Source organism: Ambystoma mexicanum, chromosome 11 (genome assembly GCF_040938575.1).
Source record: "Ambystoma mexicanum isolate Mex_15411 chromosome 11, UKY_AmexF1_1, whole genome shotgun sequence".
Taxonomy (NCBI): Eukaryota; Metazoa; Chordata; class Amphibia; order Caudata; family Ambystomatidae; genus Ambystoma; species Ambystoma mexicanum.
The window spans coordinates 405,294,162-405,312,695 of NC_090934.1; the positions used below are offsets into that span (position 1 = coordinate 405,294,162).

General features: G+C 49.3%; 1 protein-coding gene across 6 annotated transcripts in view; it reads left to right on the forward strand.

Annotated features, from left to right (window-relative positions):
- The window catches only part of LRP4 (LDL receptor related protein 4), a 565,328-nt gene that overhangs the window by 217,357 nt on the left and 329,437 nt on the right, over positions 1-18,534 (forward strand). For 4 of the 6 annotated variants that reach the window (XM_069623191.1, XM_069623192.1, XM_069623196.1 and 1 more), the window contains exons 16-17: positions 16,774-16,899; positions 18,071-18,279. In XM_069623191.1, coding sequence (XP_069479292.1) covers positions 16,774-16,899; positions 18,071-18,279 — 335 coding nt within the window. The remainder of the gene's footprint in view (positions 1-16,773; positions 16,900-18,070; positions 18,280-18,534) is intronic. The other 2 variants (XM_069623193.1, XM_069623194.1) reach the window with 1 other exon arrangement.

Consider the following 18,534-nt stretch of genomic DNA (forward strand, 5'->3'; position numbering starts at 1 on the left):
TTCAGCGCTAAGCCGTTTTATAGTTCAATTAACGTTAATACTTCTCCTTTCCCCCTTCCACCATACGCCGAAGACCGACGCCGGTGAAGATCGGAGAAATCAACTGTCGAGGACTGCCATGACGGACTCCAGGCCTCGGCCCTGTCAGTAGGGGGAGTGGGGGGTGGTCATATAGGTTACTCTATTCCCCCTTTCATATGTGTATATATGTGTATATATATATATGTATATATATATATATATATTCGCCCCACTGCCATATTGTACCTTATGGAAAGTACTCCATTCAAATTCTGCCCTAACTGCAATAGGAGATTTCCCTGGGTGGATAAGCACCTTACGTGCAATCTGTGTCTCCCACGAGACCACTCTGAGGCTGCCTGCAGGCTCTTCAAGCTGAAGACCCTTAAGGACCGCTCAACTAAGCGCTGGGCCCACTATGCCAGGCAACTAGAGGCCATGGAGGTAAAGGGGACATTCAGTGATGGCAGCAACGCCGCCGAATCGGACAGCGAGGGCAAAGGGGTGACTTGGGACACCCACGCGCAGGCCCCCGACCCCGAAGGACTGGCCGGCGGCCACGTTGTGGGGACTACACCCTGCGGCAAATGCGCTACACACTCTTCCACCACTAAATACATCAGCCCCGGCCGTGACTAGAGGCGTGTGTCGAGCAATCGGCACCGGACGACACCACGAGAGCGGTCCAATGAATCTTTGTCCTCTGGGTGTTCCAGTTCGCCTCATGGCAAGGCCCAACCGTCTTCGGTTGAGAAAGGTGTTGCCCGATCAACAGTCCCCGACGCCCAGTCGTCGGATGACGATACCGCCCGGCACCCTCAAGAAGCTAGACGCGATGCGTCTGACCGTTCACCCGAGATTCGTCGTCCTCCTTCGAATCCTGCCTCCGAAATTCGGCGCGATGCGTCTGAACCCTCGGAGGCCCCTAAAAAGTCTGATAAACACTCTTCTAGCCAGGGGGGAGGGGATAAGCAACAGACAAAGGCATCTTCAGATCCCCATGTTCATAGGGAGAAGCATAAGGCCCCAAAGGTAGCAGGGAAGTCCAAGGTTTCGGAACCTACCCCAAAGACAAAACTCATTGCTCCCACTGCTGAGGATATGGGCATCACGCTGGAACCAGTAACTATTCCTAGCTGTAAAGAGTGGAGCTCCGCAGCCATTGACAAGGTCATGACAAGGTAAACATTCATGGCTAACTTTTATGAAAAGGACCCTAACTACTTTTGTAGTTACTCTAACACCCCTCCCACCTCTGCCCCTTTGGGTCCAAGTTAACACCTGTGTCCTCTGAACCCCCTTCTAAGAAACACCGTTCAGACGCCCCTTCCCAGGGCTTGGTCACAGACCCCTTCATGGTGGAGCCTTATCACCCTGATTCCTATTGTGACGAGACAGAGCCTCAATATGTTGAGGACCAGGCGGGTGACACTTATTATGGGGATGACCAAGACCAGGAGGAGGATGATGAGCTGAAGCTTACAACATTGACTCCCCAGTTCCTAAAGACCCCCCGGTGCATGACTCGCCTGTAGACAACCAACCGCTCCTTAATGAGGGGCTGGCTAAGGCAGCTGCCCACTTCAGTATTGACACACAGGGTGTTCAAGAAGACTGGGATTTCGCTGAGGAAATCCTAGGGGATAAGAAAGCTATTACTCAAGCTATCCCATTGCTAAAGTCCATCCAGCGCAGGATTGAACCCTTGCTGCAAACCCTGAATCTCACTCGAGCGGTTAATCCGCGGGTCGAGAAATTGTTCTGTGCCGCGATCTCCGATCCCCTGTACATTAGGAGTCAATTAAAACCTGATTCCCTGGTTGTGACAACCACCAGGAAGAGGGCGGGCACCCTGCTTGCTTCCCTGGAAGCACCTCCTGATAAGGAGAGCAAATGTCTCTATGGCCTGGGAAGGAAAGTTGCCTCCACTGCGGCCTATCAGACAAGAATTGCCAACAGTGCCACCCTTTTGGCAAGCTACAATTGCCATCAGTGGGAGGAAGTGTCCGCCTCGGTTTCCTCCGCACCCGACCCATTAAAGAGCCAGTTGGCTAGGGTGGCAGCAGAAGGGAGATCTGTGTTAGGCTGCATGTTAAAGACTAACTTTGATGCAGCGGATAATGCTGGGAGGTTAATCGGTGAGGGCACTGTTATCAAGCGTCACGCTTGGCTTAGACAGTCGGGTTTCAAACCTGAAACCCAAGCAACCCCAATAGATATGCCTGTGGAGCCGAATGTACTATTCGGCAAGGCAGTTGAGGAAGCTTTGAAAACGGCAAAAGGTGAGTACGAGACCCTGAAATCTCTTGGCCAACTCACCAACAAACCCTCTGGACAGAGGGGTAACAACAATTTTTGTTGCTTTCGGGGCCAAAATTCCCAAAGGGGTTCCAATTATTAGGGAACTTCGTGGGGTAACAACCAATCCCAATCCTCACAGGGCTACCCCAGAGGGCAGCGCAGGGGTCACACACAGGGTAGCGGCAGCCCCGCCAGAGGTGGTACATCACCCAACAAGCAGTGGCGTTCCGCTTCAGGTCCCCTCCCGTACATCCCCTGTAGGGGGGCTCATTTCCACCTTCACCCCCGCTTGGGAGGAGATCACTTTGGACAGATGGGTGCTGTCCACGGTGTCCGGAGCATACTGCCTAGAGTTGCTAGGGCGCCCCAAGACCATCCTCCGCGACAAAGAGTACACTCGCTGGAACATCAAAAGATCCTCCTCGAGGAGATCGCCGTTCTGCTAGCAAAGCACGCCATAGAAGTAATCCCAGTCAACCAGGTAAAAAGCGGTATTTATTCAACCTACTTCCTTTTGCCAAAAAAAGAACTGACAGTGCACCCAGTATTAGTTTTGCGCCCTGCAAACAAGTATGTCAAGCCATAAAAATTCTGCATGAATACACTACAAGAGGTAATCCCTCTGCTAAAAAGGGGGGATTACATGGCAACATTGGATACGAAAGATGCCGATTTTCCTATTTCAATGTTCCCAGCGCACAGAAGATTATTGCGTTTCAAGATAGCCAACCAGCACTACCAATTCAAGGTGCTGCCCTTTGGAATAGCCTCGGCTCAAAGGGTATTCACCAAGGTACTGGCGGTGGTGGCAGCGCACCTACGTAGGGAGGCAATCCCAGTGTACCCTTACCTAGACGACTGGCTCACTACAGGGGAGTCCCCCCTAATTTGCAGACTAAACATCCAAAGAACCATCGACCTCTTCCAATTGGGCTTCTCAATCAACGAGAAAAAGTGAAGCCTGGTGCCAAGCACCTCAAAACAGTTCCTAGGAGCTGTCCTAAATACCCAAGAGTGGTTGGCCTTTCCATCAGAGTAAAGAATTTGATTTTTGTTTTGCTGCAAATTGGTCAATATCAGGCCGGTCGCCAAATAAGGGTGCACAAAGCTATGCGTTTGCTAGGCATGATGGCGTCTTGCATTTACCTTGTTCCCCACGCGCGCCTGCGCATGCGACCCATGCAGGAATGGTTGGCGAAACAGTGGTCTCAGGCAAGTGGTCAGTGAGACGATCTAGTGGTCGTTTCACCAACACTAGTACAGAGTCTTCGCTGGTGGACAAGAGAGAATCTTACCAAGGGGAAACCTTTCTACGATCCAGAGATACAGGCCATTGTCACAACAGATGCCTCCCTGACAGGGTGGGGAGCTCACTACCTTCACCACACAGCACAGGGTCTCTGGTCTCACAGTGGCTCAGAACCCCAACAATCTGCTAGAACCTCTGGCAGTCTTCAAAGCGATTCGGGCATTCAAACCCCTCCTATCCAACCAGTCAGTGCAGATCCTAACAGACAGCACGACTGCAATGTTTTACTTAAACAAACAGGGGGGCACTCGTTCTCAAAATCTGTCCAAGCTTGCCCAGCAAATTTGGAAATGGGCACTCACACCGAAGATTTACCTGTCATCCTAACACGTTCCGGGGGAGCTCAACTCACTAGCAGATGCTCTGAGCAGAGATCCCCTCCTAGAGGAACACGAGTGGCGACTACACGAAGACCTATTCGCCACAAGCGAAAACAGGCAATGCCCAAACTTTGCATCCAGGTTCCGTCAGCCAGGCTCCAAGGGGAATGCCCTATGGATGAATTGGTGTCATACACAAACCAGTCCCGCCACCATGCACCGTCACACCAGCACACACGGGAACAGTCCCTGGGTTGCAGACCACCTCCCGGGACATTTCCATACCTAGGGTGCGAGGGAGTCGCCATGGTCAACGAGGGCGGGCAGTGCGGAAGGTCCGACCCGGTTTGTTGCCTCGTTACCATTGGCAACTCCCATGGAGACTACGTTCAAGCTGGAACACCCGACTGCGTTTACTTCCTGGTTCCGCGGCGCTCTCCCGATCACGTGCCCAGAATCCCGCTCACGTGATCAAGAGCCGGCACGCATAAAACCGGGAAGTTCGAGTTCCATCACCGCTTCACAGCTGTTCCACGACTCTGTTCGGCTTTTGCAGCATTCACGATACCTGGATACAACGGATTTTTTGGACCTTGGCTTACGGATTACGGACTGGCTTGCTGACTCCTCGGATCTTGTTGCACGGATATTGTTACTTTTGACCCTCGGCTTTTGATTAACGGATTGCTTACGGATCACCCTTTCTTGACTCTACGATTTTGGCCACTGGCGCTGAGTGGCAAACTCAGGTGCTCACCTAGTTACAACCAGCCTCTACCATCTGGGTTACGGTTGACACGGCTGTCCAGACCTACGGCTCTCCCTCGCACCAGGCCCCCGGCACCCCAGAATCATCCCGGTTGGGTTTAGGTAAGAGATTTATACTCGTTTCTGCATATCCCAGTATTGTGTCTGCCTGTGCTAATCTTACCTTCCCTTTAACAGCCTCCGGGGTCCAGCACGTTATCAGATCCGACGAAGAAACAAAACACCTGTGGCCTCAAAGCTCGCACAGGGAGTTTCTTTACTCATCCCTGTGGGTGATTTGTGGACAGAGGTCCATTACTCTTCACTACGCGGCAAGTCACGACAGACTGTGAAGCCGTTGCGTCGTGGAGAGTATGGAACCGGAGGACCCCGTGGCTGCCTTGGTACAGGCACTCACATTACGAAGAGCAGATATGGTTGCCGCTACTGCTACGATACACCAGAGATTAGATCTGATACAGAGCACACAACACCCCTTGCCCGCTGATGCTGAGTTCGGGGAAGCTGCTGCTGCAGCGCAACCCCTAACTGCTCAACAGCCTCCTACTGCTCCTGCCGCACCTCAGGTTCCAATACTCATGTCCACGCCCTTTCCTTTGGCTGCCCCAGAGAGGTTCCACGGTGACCCCAGAAAGTTTCGCACATTCGTGAACCAGTGTAAACTGCATTTCCTCTGTAGACCTCAGGCTTTCCCTGACGCCACCACTAAAGCAGCGTTCACCTTGTCCCACCTGGCCGGCACCGCGGCAGAAAGGGCCAACCCTTTGTTGGAGAACGACAACCCCGTCCTATACGATTTTGACCTACTAGTCACAGAATTGTCCCGTGTGTTTGACACGCGTCACAAAGCCCAGTCTCGGGACCTCGAGCTGTTAGATCTGACCCAAGGGAAGAATACCCTCCTCGAATACATAGCTCGTTTTAATCAATTAGTCGCTGAGACATCCTGGCCTGAACCAAAGAGGGCGGTCGTTTTCTATAGGGGGCTTAATAACACCATGAAGGACGCTATGGCTGTGGTTCCATCTTTGCCCACGACCCACACTGAGTTAGTGGATCTCGCATTACAAATCGACGCAAGACGTTCCGAACGTCGGTCTGAAACAGGAATCCCCCTTGCCACTCCACCCTCCTCTTTCTCTGGTACAGGCATTGAACCCATGCAAATAGGTGGCATTCGCAGTCCCATCACGCAATCAGAAAGGGAACGCAGAAGAACTGACCATGCCTGTTTTTACTGTGGTCTACTTGGCCATTTTGTAAAATCATGTCCCCGACGCCCTAAACTCAAGAATCCGGTTTTTCCGAATGCTCGACCCTAGATCCGGGGACTGGATCGAGCAATGTTCCCATTTCCCCGGATAGGAACCCCGCTTTTGGCAGAATCAGACCAGTGTTGGTACAGGCCATGCTTAACCCTACACCCGACATATCTCATGCCATCTCGATTTACATCGATTCAGGCGCCACGGGCAATTATATTGATATAACTTTGGCCAGATCCTTAAACTTGCCTCTGATCTCCAAGCAACATCCTGAGCCGGTACAAGCAGTAGATGGTACGGCACTGATATCAGGCCCTATAAAGCAACAAACCGCCCCCATCACACTCACAATACAAGACACGCATCAGGAAATCATCACCTTCGATTTGATTACGATGCCACAGTTCGGTATCATCTTGGGTCTTCCTTGGTTACATCTACATAACCCCTTGATTGACTGGAAGTCGGGGCAAGTCTATTTCGAATCTGAGACATGCCAGAATTTTTGTCTCACCGCACCTGATGACGCTGAATTCCCCCCACGGGCCCTAGGGGGCATAGCACAGCTCACTCTGCAAGAGGATATCCCTATGGCTCTCGAACCCCATGTAGTGGGGGCTGTTGCCGTTGGTTTCCCGGCGGATTACAACGATTTCCGTGAGGTGTTCGACAAGGGTTCCTCGGAGGTGCTACCACCACACCGGCCTTATGACTGCCCCATAGACCTAATTCCTGATTCCGTGATTCCCTCAGGCCGCATCTACTCCTTATCTCCAACAGAAGAACAGGCATTAAAGGATTATATACAGGTTGCATTGAAGGTCGGTCATATACGTCCCTCCACCTCTCCGGCTGCTAGCCCAATATTCTTTGTCCCAAAAAAGGAGGGCGATCTGCGTCCTTGTGTGGACTACCGCCGACTTAATTCCATCACCGTAAAAAATCGATACCCAATACCCTTGATCACTCCCTTACTGGACAGGTTAAGCCACGCTACCATATTTACAAAACTCGATCTCCGCGGAGCCTACAACCTGGTTAGGATCCGCTCCGGGGACGAGTGGAAGACGGCTTTCTGTACACGTTACGGATTATTCGAATACGTGGTCATGCCCTTTGGGCTTTGTAACGCCCCTGCTACCTTCCAACGTTTCATGAACGAGGTATTTCATGATCTGTTGGACGTATGCGTGGCAGTATACCTTGACGACATTCTCATATACTCACAGGACATAAAAGAACATATAGTACACGTCCGCGAAGTACTGTCCCGTCTCCGCCAACACTCACTCTACGCCAAACCTGAGAAATGCCTGTTTCATACTGAAAGCGTTGATTTCTTGGGATTCCACATTACACCTGGGGGTTTGGCCATGAACCAGTCCAAAGTCCGAGCGGTTTTGGACTGGCCAAAACCCGGCAATCTCAAGTCCTTGCAATCATTCCTTGGGTTCTCGAATTTCTATAGGCGTTTCATCCAAGACTTCTCATCTCTGGTACCTCCTCTTACAGCCCTAACCAGCCCCAAATCGCCTTTTGTTTGGTTGGATGGACACCAGGCTGCTTTTGACGCCTTAAAGTCTGCATTTACTACTGCCCCTGTCCTGAAACATCCCGACCCAGAACTCCCGTTTATTGTGGAGGCCGATGCGTCCTCTTTTGCTCTCGGGGCAGTCCTGTCCCAACGTTGCCCTCATTCGGGTCAGTTGCATCCAGTGGCATTTCATTCTCGGAAATTCTCTGTTACAGAACTACATTACACTGTCACGGAGAAAGAATTGCTCGCCATCAAAGATGCATTCTTGGTCTGGCGGCATCATTTGTTGGGAGCGAAGCACACAGTCATGGTGTTCACCGACCACCGCAACCTCCAGGATCTGGCCTCGCTCAAATGTATTAACAGTCGGCAGGTGCGGTGGCATTTATTCTTTGCGGCCTTTGACTTCCAGGTCAAACATCGTTCCGGTCTGTCCCATGGGAAAGCGGACGCATTGTCTCGCTCTCCGGGTGGGGTATCCTTACCTGTGTTTCCAGAAACCCTGTTAAACCAACATGTTATTTGCCTTTGCACCCCTCCTTTATCTCTATTGGACTCACTTCGCACATGGGTTTCACAACATCCCGATCAGGTCACCGAGTGGGATCCAGAGTTTCATGAAGGGTTGCCCTATATCCGAAACAGGTTGTGGTTGCCTTCTACCGACACTCGTAACCTTGCTCTGAAATGGTCCCACGATAGCGCCATCAATGGTCATCCAGGACAGAAACGCACGTTGGACATGCTCAGGCGTTGGTGTTGGTGGCCCTCCATGAAACACGACGTTGAAGGGTATGTTAACACCTGTGCTATATGTGCCCAGTGTAAGCATCGTAGGGGGCGTCCACTGGGGCTTCTACTTCCGTTACCTATACCCCCCAGGCCTTGGCACAGGGTTTCCATGGATTTCGTAACCGACCTGCCCCGGACAAAGGGTTTCGACACCATATGGGTGGTGGTCGATTCATTTTCCAAAATGGCTCGCTTCATTCCTTGTTCTGGCATCCCTTCTGCCCCAGCTTTGGCCGATCTCTTCTTTAAATCGGTCTTTTGTTTCTTTGGGTTGCCCACGATTATTATTTCGGATAGGGGGCCCCAGTTCACTTCTCGGTTCTGGCGAGCTCTTACGGCTCTCCTGGGTATAGATTCCCGCTTTTCCTCCGCTTACCACCCGGAGACGGACGGCCAGACTGAGAGGGTGAACCAGGCCATGGAACAATATCTACGTTGTTTGATTCTGCAACACCAGCAATCCTGGCTCGGTTTACTACATCTTGCTGAGTTTTCGTATAACAACTCCACACATTCCTCCACTGGCTCTTCCCCCTTTTTTGTATTATATGGCCAGCATCCCCGCACCTTACCTATCCCGGACCTAGCTCCCTCTGACAACCCTGCTGCTGTCGCCTGTGCCCGCGACCTATCGGCTGTTCAGGCTCGGACCCTTACTCATCTCCAGGAGGCCCGGGAATCCATGAAGGCCATGGCGGATAGAAGGAGGGCGGTAGCACCTTCCTATGTTGTGGGGGACAGGGTTTGGCTCTCTTCTCGTCATCTTAGGCTACCTGGGTGTCGCAAACTTTTACCCCGTTTTGTGGGCCCGTATAAGATTACTGCTGTGATCAACCCTGTAGCCTACCGACTCTCAGTCCCTGCTTCCTGGCGCATACACCCCGTATTCCACACCTCTTTGTTGAAATCCTGTCCGGCACCTACTCGTCTCCGGTCTACGCCTGGCCCGGTGGCGGTGGGTGACTCCGTGGAATATGAGGTTTCTGCTGTCTTGGGTTCTCGCTATGTCAGGGGTGGGCTCCAGTATCTTGTTGACTGGGTGGGTTTTGGCCCCGAGGAGCGTTGTTGGGTTCCTGCTGGGGACGTCCATGCCCCGAGGCTTGTTTCACGTTTCCACCGGGATCACCCTTCCTGCCCACGTGGTCGTGGGCCATTGAGGGGGGGATCTGTCATACACAAACCAGTCCCGCCACCATGCACCGTCACACCAGCACACACGGGAACAGTCCCTGGGTTGCAGACCACCTCCCGGGACATTTCCATACCTAGGGTGCGAGGGAGTCGCCATGGTCAACGAGGGCGGGCAGTGCGGAAGGTCCGACCCGGTTTGTTGCCTCGTTACCATTGGCAACTCCCATGGAGACTACGTTCAAGCTGGAACACCCGACTGCGTTTACTTCCTGGTTCCGCGGCGCTCTCCCGATCACGTGCCCAGAATCCCGCTCACGTGATCAAGAGCCGGCACGCATAAAACCGGGAAGTTCGAGTTCCATCACCGCTTCACAGCTGTTCCACGACTCTGTTCGGCTTTTGCAGCATTCACGATACCTGGATACAACGGATTTTTTGGACCTTGGCTTACGGATTACGGACTGGCTTGCTGACTCCTCGGATCTTGTTGCACGGATATTGTTACTTTTGACCCTCGGCTTTTGATTAACGGATTGCTTACGGATCACCCTTTCTTGACTCTACGATTTTGGCCACTGGCGCTGAGTGGCAAACTCAGGTGCTCACCTAGTTACAACCAGCCTCTACCATCTGGGTTACGGTTGACATGGCTGTCCAGACCTACGGCTCTCCCTCGCACCAGGCCCCCGGCACCCCAGAATCATCCCGGTTGGGTTTAGGTAAGAGATTTATACTCGTTTCTGCATATCCCAGTATTGTGTCTGCCTGTGCTAATCTTACCTTCCCTTTAACAGCCTCCGGGGTCCAGGACGTTATCAGATCCGACGAAGAAACAAAACACCTGTGGCCTCAAAGCTCGCACAGGGAGTTTCTTTACTCATCCCTGTGGGTGATTTGTGGACAGAGGTCCATTACTCTTCACTACGCGGCAAGTCACGACAATTGGTCAGGGATATTTGCCTATGCTTTTCCACCAACCCCTCTGATGAGGAAAGTTGTGAACAAGATCCGCAGGGAACCGATGATGCTCATCCTAGTTGCTCCTATGTGGGCGAGACAACCATGTTAGCCACACCTGCGCAAACTGGCGGTGTGCGACCCCATCAAACTCCCGTGCCGGTACAACCTACTCTCCCAGCAGAAGGGGCTAACGGTGCATCTTCAGCCCCACTCAATGAACTTGGCAGCATGGCTCCTGAAGTCATAGAGTTTGGCCACCTCAACCTTCGACAAAGATGCATAGACATCTTGAAAGAAGCTAGAAAGCTCAACACTAGACACTGTTACTTTCACAAATAGAAGTGTTTTGTTATCTGGTGCCAGTCAAAGAATATCAACCCCTTAGAATGTACTCCATCTCACATTCTAAACTATATGCTCCATTTGTTAGATGCAAGGTTGGTATTTACCTCCCTAAAAGTCCATCTGGTGGCCTTGTCAGCTTACACCACCTCACAGAGTAAACTCTTGTGGTGGAAGATACCCGTTATTAAAACATTCATGGAGGGAGTAAAGAGACTTCACCCCCCAATTGCTAATCTGCCGCCAGGTTGGGATCTTAATGTGGTACTTGCTAAGATCATTGGACCCCCCTTTGAGCCGATGCACAAATCTAGTCTAAAACACCTGACTTATAAAACTGCCTTCGTACTGGCTATCACTTCTATAAGAAGAGTAAGTGAAATTCAGCTCTGTCAGTACAGGATCCTTTCTTTTCTATTCATATGGATACACTGGTTTTGAGAACCCACCGTAGGTTCTCCCGTAAATTCATTTCTAAATTTCATGTAAACCAGTCTATCGAGCTACCGGCTTTCTTCCAGGAACCCAAAAGCTCGGCTGAGATAAAACTCCACACACTAGATGTGAGGAGAGCGGTCCTCTACTACGTAGACAAGACAAGACCGCTAAGGAAAACTGATCAGTTATTTGTCTCCATCGCACCAGGCAAAGAAGGCGACCACATTTCCAAGATCGCTATTTCTAGGTGGATAGTCAGTTATATCCAACTGTGCTATTCTCTATCAGATAAAACTTTGCCTTTTACTCCCAGGGCTCACTCTACAAGAGGCACAGGAGCCACTTTGGCATTCCTTTCAAATGTCCCGCTAGACAGCATTTGCAAAGCTGCTACATGGAGCTCTGTTCACACCTTTACTCAGCACTACTGCATTGACCCTCATTCCAAGACAGATACACAAGTGGGACAAGCGGTTCTAAGACATTTGTTCGCTCATGACCCTTCTCACAGCCCACCTCCTTCTTCTAACACTGCTTGCTAATCTATGCACAGCATGTAATCTAAGCAGATTTCACAGACATCAGAAGGGATACATTACTCACCGTAATCTTATTTCTGATGCTTGTATCTGCTTAGATTCACATGCTCCCGCCCTTCCTCCCCTCTGTGCGAAGGCGCATGGATGCTTGTGGTCCTATCTATCTTATCTGCTTGGATACTCTGTACCCACGCTACTCCTCATGCTACCTCATGTCAGAAAAAATACAATCTGAGGGTCTTGCATGCGTGAGGGATCATGGGTACAGGGGACGTCACACTAGGGATAGTATTACTGGCAAAGCCCTATTCGACGTCCCTTTTCGAGTTTAGAAAAACAAACTGTGATACTCCGCAACTTCCACTAGATGTCGGCCTATGCACAGCATGTGAATCTAAACAGATACAAGCATCAGAAATACGATTACGGTGAGTAATGTATCCCATACTATCTGGGACCAAAAGTAAATGCCCCATTTCTTTGCTCTTTACATGATCTTCTCATGGCAAATATGCATGTTTTGTGCTATATGGAACTGTTGCGATCCTTCCCTCATCATCCATGGGAAGACTGGGAACGTTCTGGGGATCTTCCATGTGGCAACCTCCATGGATCGTATCCAGGTGCAGGTGGCCCTCCTGGGCCTCCAGAATGAACTACCTGGCCATCCCTTTTACCAATAAATAGTCACATTGTGTTTTAACCAAACTTGACTGCTCTGCCATTTTTACCACTAGCTGAGTCAGGTGGACTGAAGGTAACCCTGTTGCTTAGCTGTAGATAGACTCTTCAGGCACTAAAGACAGTGTATAAAGGAGTCTTCCTAAAAATAGTTAGATGGGCCTTTTCCATTGCCCTCAACACTTGTGAGGGAAGAGTTATTTTTTCCTAGCTGGAATTGTAGAAAGCTATGTCATCTAAATAGGCAACCGAGAATCATCTAGTGCAGTGATTGTATGGTTCACCAGCCACTGGAACCTGACGGGTGGATTCCTCATGTTAATTGGCATAGCCCTGACTTCTTAACAAATCATTGGGTGTAAATAATGCTTTTTTCTCATTGGGCGTGTTGTTGGGTTAAGTCAAATCAAATCGAAGGTGTTCAAAACCTTTGTGCACCTAATCGGTCCAGAAGCTCACCAACTCGTTGAATAGGGTGGGTATCCCTCTTGGTGACATCATTGAGGCCTTTGTAATCTACATATTACTTGAGCTCATTGCTTAGGAACAAGAACTATAGGACTCGACCATGGGCTGTGAGAGGGTTCAATCACCTTGGGTCTAGCAGCTTGACGACCACAGCCTTCATGTTATCTTGGACCCTATCCGGCATCCTGTAGCCTTTAGATTTTACAGACATGCAGTCTCCTGTGTCTATGGTCTGTTTGCATCATGATGTTAGATGTCGAGTCAGGGAGAACAAGTAGGCAAACTGTTGAAGTATAACTCTACGAACCCTTTCTTGGCTGGATGCCATTTACGAAGAGAGCCTGCCTCACTCAGCTGAAACCTCTGTGGCTGACCTGGAGGGTGTGTAGGAGAGGCGCTCACTCCCAACTCCACGTTGTGATATTCCCACGACTAAATTAAGGCATCAGCTTGCTGACATGGAAACCTTTAGAAATCACTTTGGGTAACTGTGTCAACTAAATAGTTACCTGATGACAGTGTAGGTACCAATGTAATGTGGCTATAAAGGCTTCATTATGGGGAGACCTTGGCATCCCCATTGAGTCCACCCCGAGCAGCCTTGCGTTCATGACATTCTTTGACCAAGGCCTGACTTGCTTTCAGGTTGTCTTTTGCTTTATGTGTGAGTATGGACATCTAATTCCTGTGGCAGCAACTAATCCATGTTAGTGAGATTTCTCTATGGCGCTCTGGTAAGAGATGTGAAACCTTGTAGCCTAATAGCTAAACGGCGTTTAACCAAAAGATAGACCAGCCGCCCGCTGTGGCAGAGCAGTCTGGCTTAACTCAAGGAAGTGAGGAAGGTCGATAGTGAAGTACAGTTAGCCCACACAGTTACCCATAAAGAATACATCACACTGGTATATAGAAAAAATTATAATTTTTATTAAATTAACACATATAATATATTCAAGTCAAATAAGTACTTTGGGTTAAGCATGCAAACACAGTGTTTGTATAGAAACAGTAATGGTCAGTGAAGACTCGCCCACTTCTACATTACACGTGCTGCACGCTACCTGGTGTGAGAAACGATACAAGACTAAGGGATGACAAACAAAGGGGAATCCGAGACAATAAACACCTAGATTAATACAGTCCTGTTCAGGACACTAAAATGCTGCACAGAAAGCAGTCCACGTTCATTTCTATAATTCTAATTACAGCACCTTGAGGGGGAAAAAGAGGGATAATACTTAAGCACGAAGCCCAGCGGGCCACCAAAACATAAACATTAGATTATTTTTACTGCACCGGGCCCATGAGGTCTCATTACAGTCTTAGAAATACAATGATGTAAAAGTTCCCAAAGTGAAAGGTAGTAGCAAGATATTCCATAGAGAGGAGGGTAATGTAGGGCTTTAATATCAGATACAAAATGGGTTAAACGTGCTCAAATTCAATTTCTTGTGCTGAAAACGTAAAGCAATGAAGGGGGACCCAGGACAAATGTCCATGTAAGTACCTTATGAATCACATTAAAAGAGTTTTAAGTGCGTTCAAATGTTCTCCCTGGGGCAAAACAAGACAACGTGTGTAGGCAAAGCCACAGTTACGGGGAAAAGTCAGGTAAGTCTGAGTTCTACCCCACAGGTGCAGAGAAGGCAGCAGTCTACACTATGGAATGGCAGAGGAGACCCTCACGAAGAGCTCCATCCTTATGTTCAAGCCCCCCGAGAAATGAAGCACAGCAGGATGCATGCCAATAGAAGCCTATGGTAAAATACAGTAGAAGGGGACTTGTAGAAACACATGACCTCGGACCACGGGAGCCCCTGAGGGTAAATATCAAGAATAATCACCAACCCAGGTCCAAGAGGTAAGTAGTGGTTCCCGGACACACCGCTCAGGAACAACGGAAAACAACCTGGTGAGTAAAATTCTACTTTCCTTACAGGATCCTGCCACACAGAGACTTTAACCCCAGTTCAACAAAGACCCATAAGAAGAACAATTGGCCTTCCAAAGTGGGTTACTACCAGCCAGGAGTGAAAACCATGGGGAGGAAGACCCCAGGAAAACAGTTACACTTAATGCACTTAATGGCACGATGGGCAAAAAGGAGCAGCCTGCCAGCAGAAAACACCTCCACAAAGGAAACAGTGGAGGCTTCCAAAGATTGCCCGGTGAACAGCACAGGTGTGGCAGCGGTGTACAACCATCTTTCTGGACAACGGCAGGTTTATGTTCACAGGTGAATGACCAGGAAGATAATTCAGGAAGGCTGTTGTAAAACTGGCCAGAAACAATCTCAACATGGAATACTCAGCAGCCAAAAACCAAAACCAGAGATATGTTTAGGAGCCACCGGGCTTAGCCAGTATGGCCAAACCTGGTCTTAAAATTGTAGCACCACAGCTTGGTGGCCAAAATCCTCCAGCAGTTACGTAAACCTGCCGACTTCTAGAAGAAATCCAGCAGAATTGAGGAAATGTCAGGGTCTCCACCAGATCAAATCATTCACTCATGGGCTGGCCTTAGCCAGTCCTCCAATCACACACAAGGGCACTCAGACAAAAGGTTTCGGTTGCCCAAAAAACCATCAAACACCCAGGTCCACACACACAGGATGTGTATTGGCATTTCTAGGGACAGGGGCCATTCTAAACCAACCCAACCCACAATGGGGGAATGTACGTGAAATAATCGAAAGTAAAAAGTCAGCTGCAGAAAAACCTGAAGTTTATTTATACGAATCATACTCCAATTTCGTTAAGGCAGCAAAATGACACTCTTTGAACCCGCTTCTCCCCACCCCCTTACTTACCTTTTGACAGCACACTTTGCTGTGTGCCGGCGACTCCCTGTCTCCCTGCGACGCCAGTTCCCTGACCTACGTGGATGGGTACTGGCGCAGCAGGGTCCTTTTTTTCTGTTTAACTTTATTAGTTTATAGACAGCGGTGGACACTCCTGTAAACCCTGATCCCCTTGTTCGCTATAATGGGCAGGTCGAATTGTTCAACATTTTCGGCTGTATGAAATTCTCGTACAGCCATAATTCAAACAATTCTACCATACTTTGTTTTCTCAACATTTTCTATGGCTACCCAATGGGGTGGGGGTGCAAGGCTGGACTCAGAATGAGCCCATATTTGCACAACTGCCATTTTAAGCTTGCCTCATGGTTTCCTCCAAACAAAGGGTAGGTGAAAAAGCAAAATGGCTGAGAGAAGGACCTACAAAATACATTATCACCCCACTAGCTACCAAAAAGGTAAATTAGTCATTAATGCAGTAAGAGGGCTACAAGGATACTTCCAGGGCAACGTGTTTCTCTTAGAAGCAAGACAGCGCAGAGCAACACAGGTTTGAATCCCGGTCCTGTGCATAGAGACTATGTATGGTATTGAACATGTTATAAAAGATTAATTACTTTAATTAAAAAGGATTGCCCCACTGGGGGAAGGAAAAAGAAAATTACAGCTGCCACCAGCCTACTTCACAACACAACTGTATGGTGATCTGTTCACCCTGGGGCTGAAAAGTGGGGTTTAAGAAGCACCCCTGTCCTACGAGCTATATGGGTTACCGCGATCAGCACATCTAAATGGGTTGCAGTGGCAGGAGGACTTCAATTGAAATCCCTCTGACTGCAAAAGGAAAGTCAAGGATACAGAAAAACCCAGGTGGAAAGCAGAACTTGTTTAGGGGTCCAATCAAATACGACAACCCCCAAATAATGGAATTTTGTCCTAACAGAAGGCAATTAGAACTCCTTTCTCTGGTCCCTTCTGTAACATAGATCCAATCCCTCTGCAACCCTAGTATAGCAAGGCTGGGAATACGTATTGTCTTACTGAATGACTGGTCTCTTCTCCTTGACTTACATGTAGTATTTGTGTCTTTTGCTATTTGAGCAGGGAGAAATCGCTGTGGGAACACCAATGGGGGCTGCACCCACCTCTGCCTTCCAAGCATAAGGAACCACACCTGTGCCTGCCCCACCGGCTTCCGCAAGATCAACAGCCATGCATGTGCGCAGAGTAAGTCTTCTGTGGGATAACTAATTGTGTTAATGAACATCACTGCCGGGGTTCAGATTATGGGAGTCTAATGGCGGGAGACCCACCCAGAGGGTTAATGGAGGGAGATCTCTACCCAGGGCAGATGGAGAAAGGCCTATCCAGAAGGCTGATGAAGGCAGGCCTACCATGTGCCTCCCCAGGGAGCTGGTGGAGGGAGGATTCTCCATTGGGCAGATGGAGGAAGGCCCAGCTGGCGCTTATGAAGTGAGACCGATCTATGCAACTGGTGGAGGGAGTCTTAGCTGGGGCTTGTACAGGGAGGCCCATCAGTGCATGATGAATGGAGGCCTAGATGAAGCCAGATCAAAGAAAGCCTGGCTGGAGCCCATTAACCAGGTTCTAGGTTGGTCCACCTGGGGTTTAATTGCGAGAGGGTCGGACTAACCGGGATGGATTGAGAGAGAAATATCCAAACTTGATGGAATTGAGCCTTGCCAGGTTGATTAAGGGATCTTATAAGCTTCCCCTTTGTTGTCTCTGGTACATTGCTCTGCAGAGTAGGAAGCAGCTTGGGGTCTTTCAGGCTTCTGCCTGGAAGGTATGATGGTTTAGAGGGGGAATAGGCATTGTGTACAGGCCAACATGACAGCCACAACCGTGTGTGACATTTGATTAAGCAATATAGACATGTAGATTTGCTGCCCCGACACAGACTCCCTACTCTGTTCCTGATGATCAATGCCTGTGAATGTAGCACTCAGTGTCTCGAAGACCTCCGGTCTTAGACACCCATGTCTGTAGCATTAAGTGCTCTTTAGAAATCCTGTCTTCCCCTGATGTAACTTGGCCTGGGGGTTTAGTATAGATAGGTTCAAATGATTCCACTGTGTCCCCCAGTAGCATGTCTTGGTATGTTGGTATTCCAGCCTTAAGTAACTCATCCAGCTACTAATGAAGCAAGGGCTCTATAGGATGTGCTATATTTCTGCCTAGATCATTGTCTGGCCGTATATGTAAGGCCTATATATTTAGCACTAAATGCTCCTGGACACCCTTCCCTTCCTCTGAAGCTCCTTAAGTGCTACCACTCGAGCGCTCTGCCCTGCCTTCACATATGATCCCTATGAATGTGACAATTTGTTGTTAAAATCTAGAGGAATTAAAAGTAGCCCTTTCGACCTTTGATCAGGTCTTGACAAGTTCCTGCTTTTTGCTCGAAGGACGGACATCCGTCGGATCAGCTTTGACACAGAGGACCTGTCTGATGATGTTATACCAGTGTCTGACGTGCGCAGTGCTGTTGCCCTGGACTGGGATGCCAAGGAAGAATGTGTGTACTGGACAGATGTCATCACTGATTCCATTAACAGAGCCCGCTGGGATGGCAGCGGACAGCAGGTACTGACTTTAAGAGCATTTACTTGGCCTGTTAGTTCATGACTCTTCTGTGCATTACCAATCCCTTTCTGTACATTTCTTGAACACATCTGTTATAAAATGACTTCATAGAAGCTGGAGACATTGCGCACATCCTACTAGATTTGAAAATGTGTTTCTAAGGGGGTAGTATCACCTTATCTGGCTTTTAGGCATATTACTAGAATATACACATTTATTACGCAACCAAGTTAAATAAGGAACACCAGTTTAGGG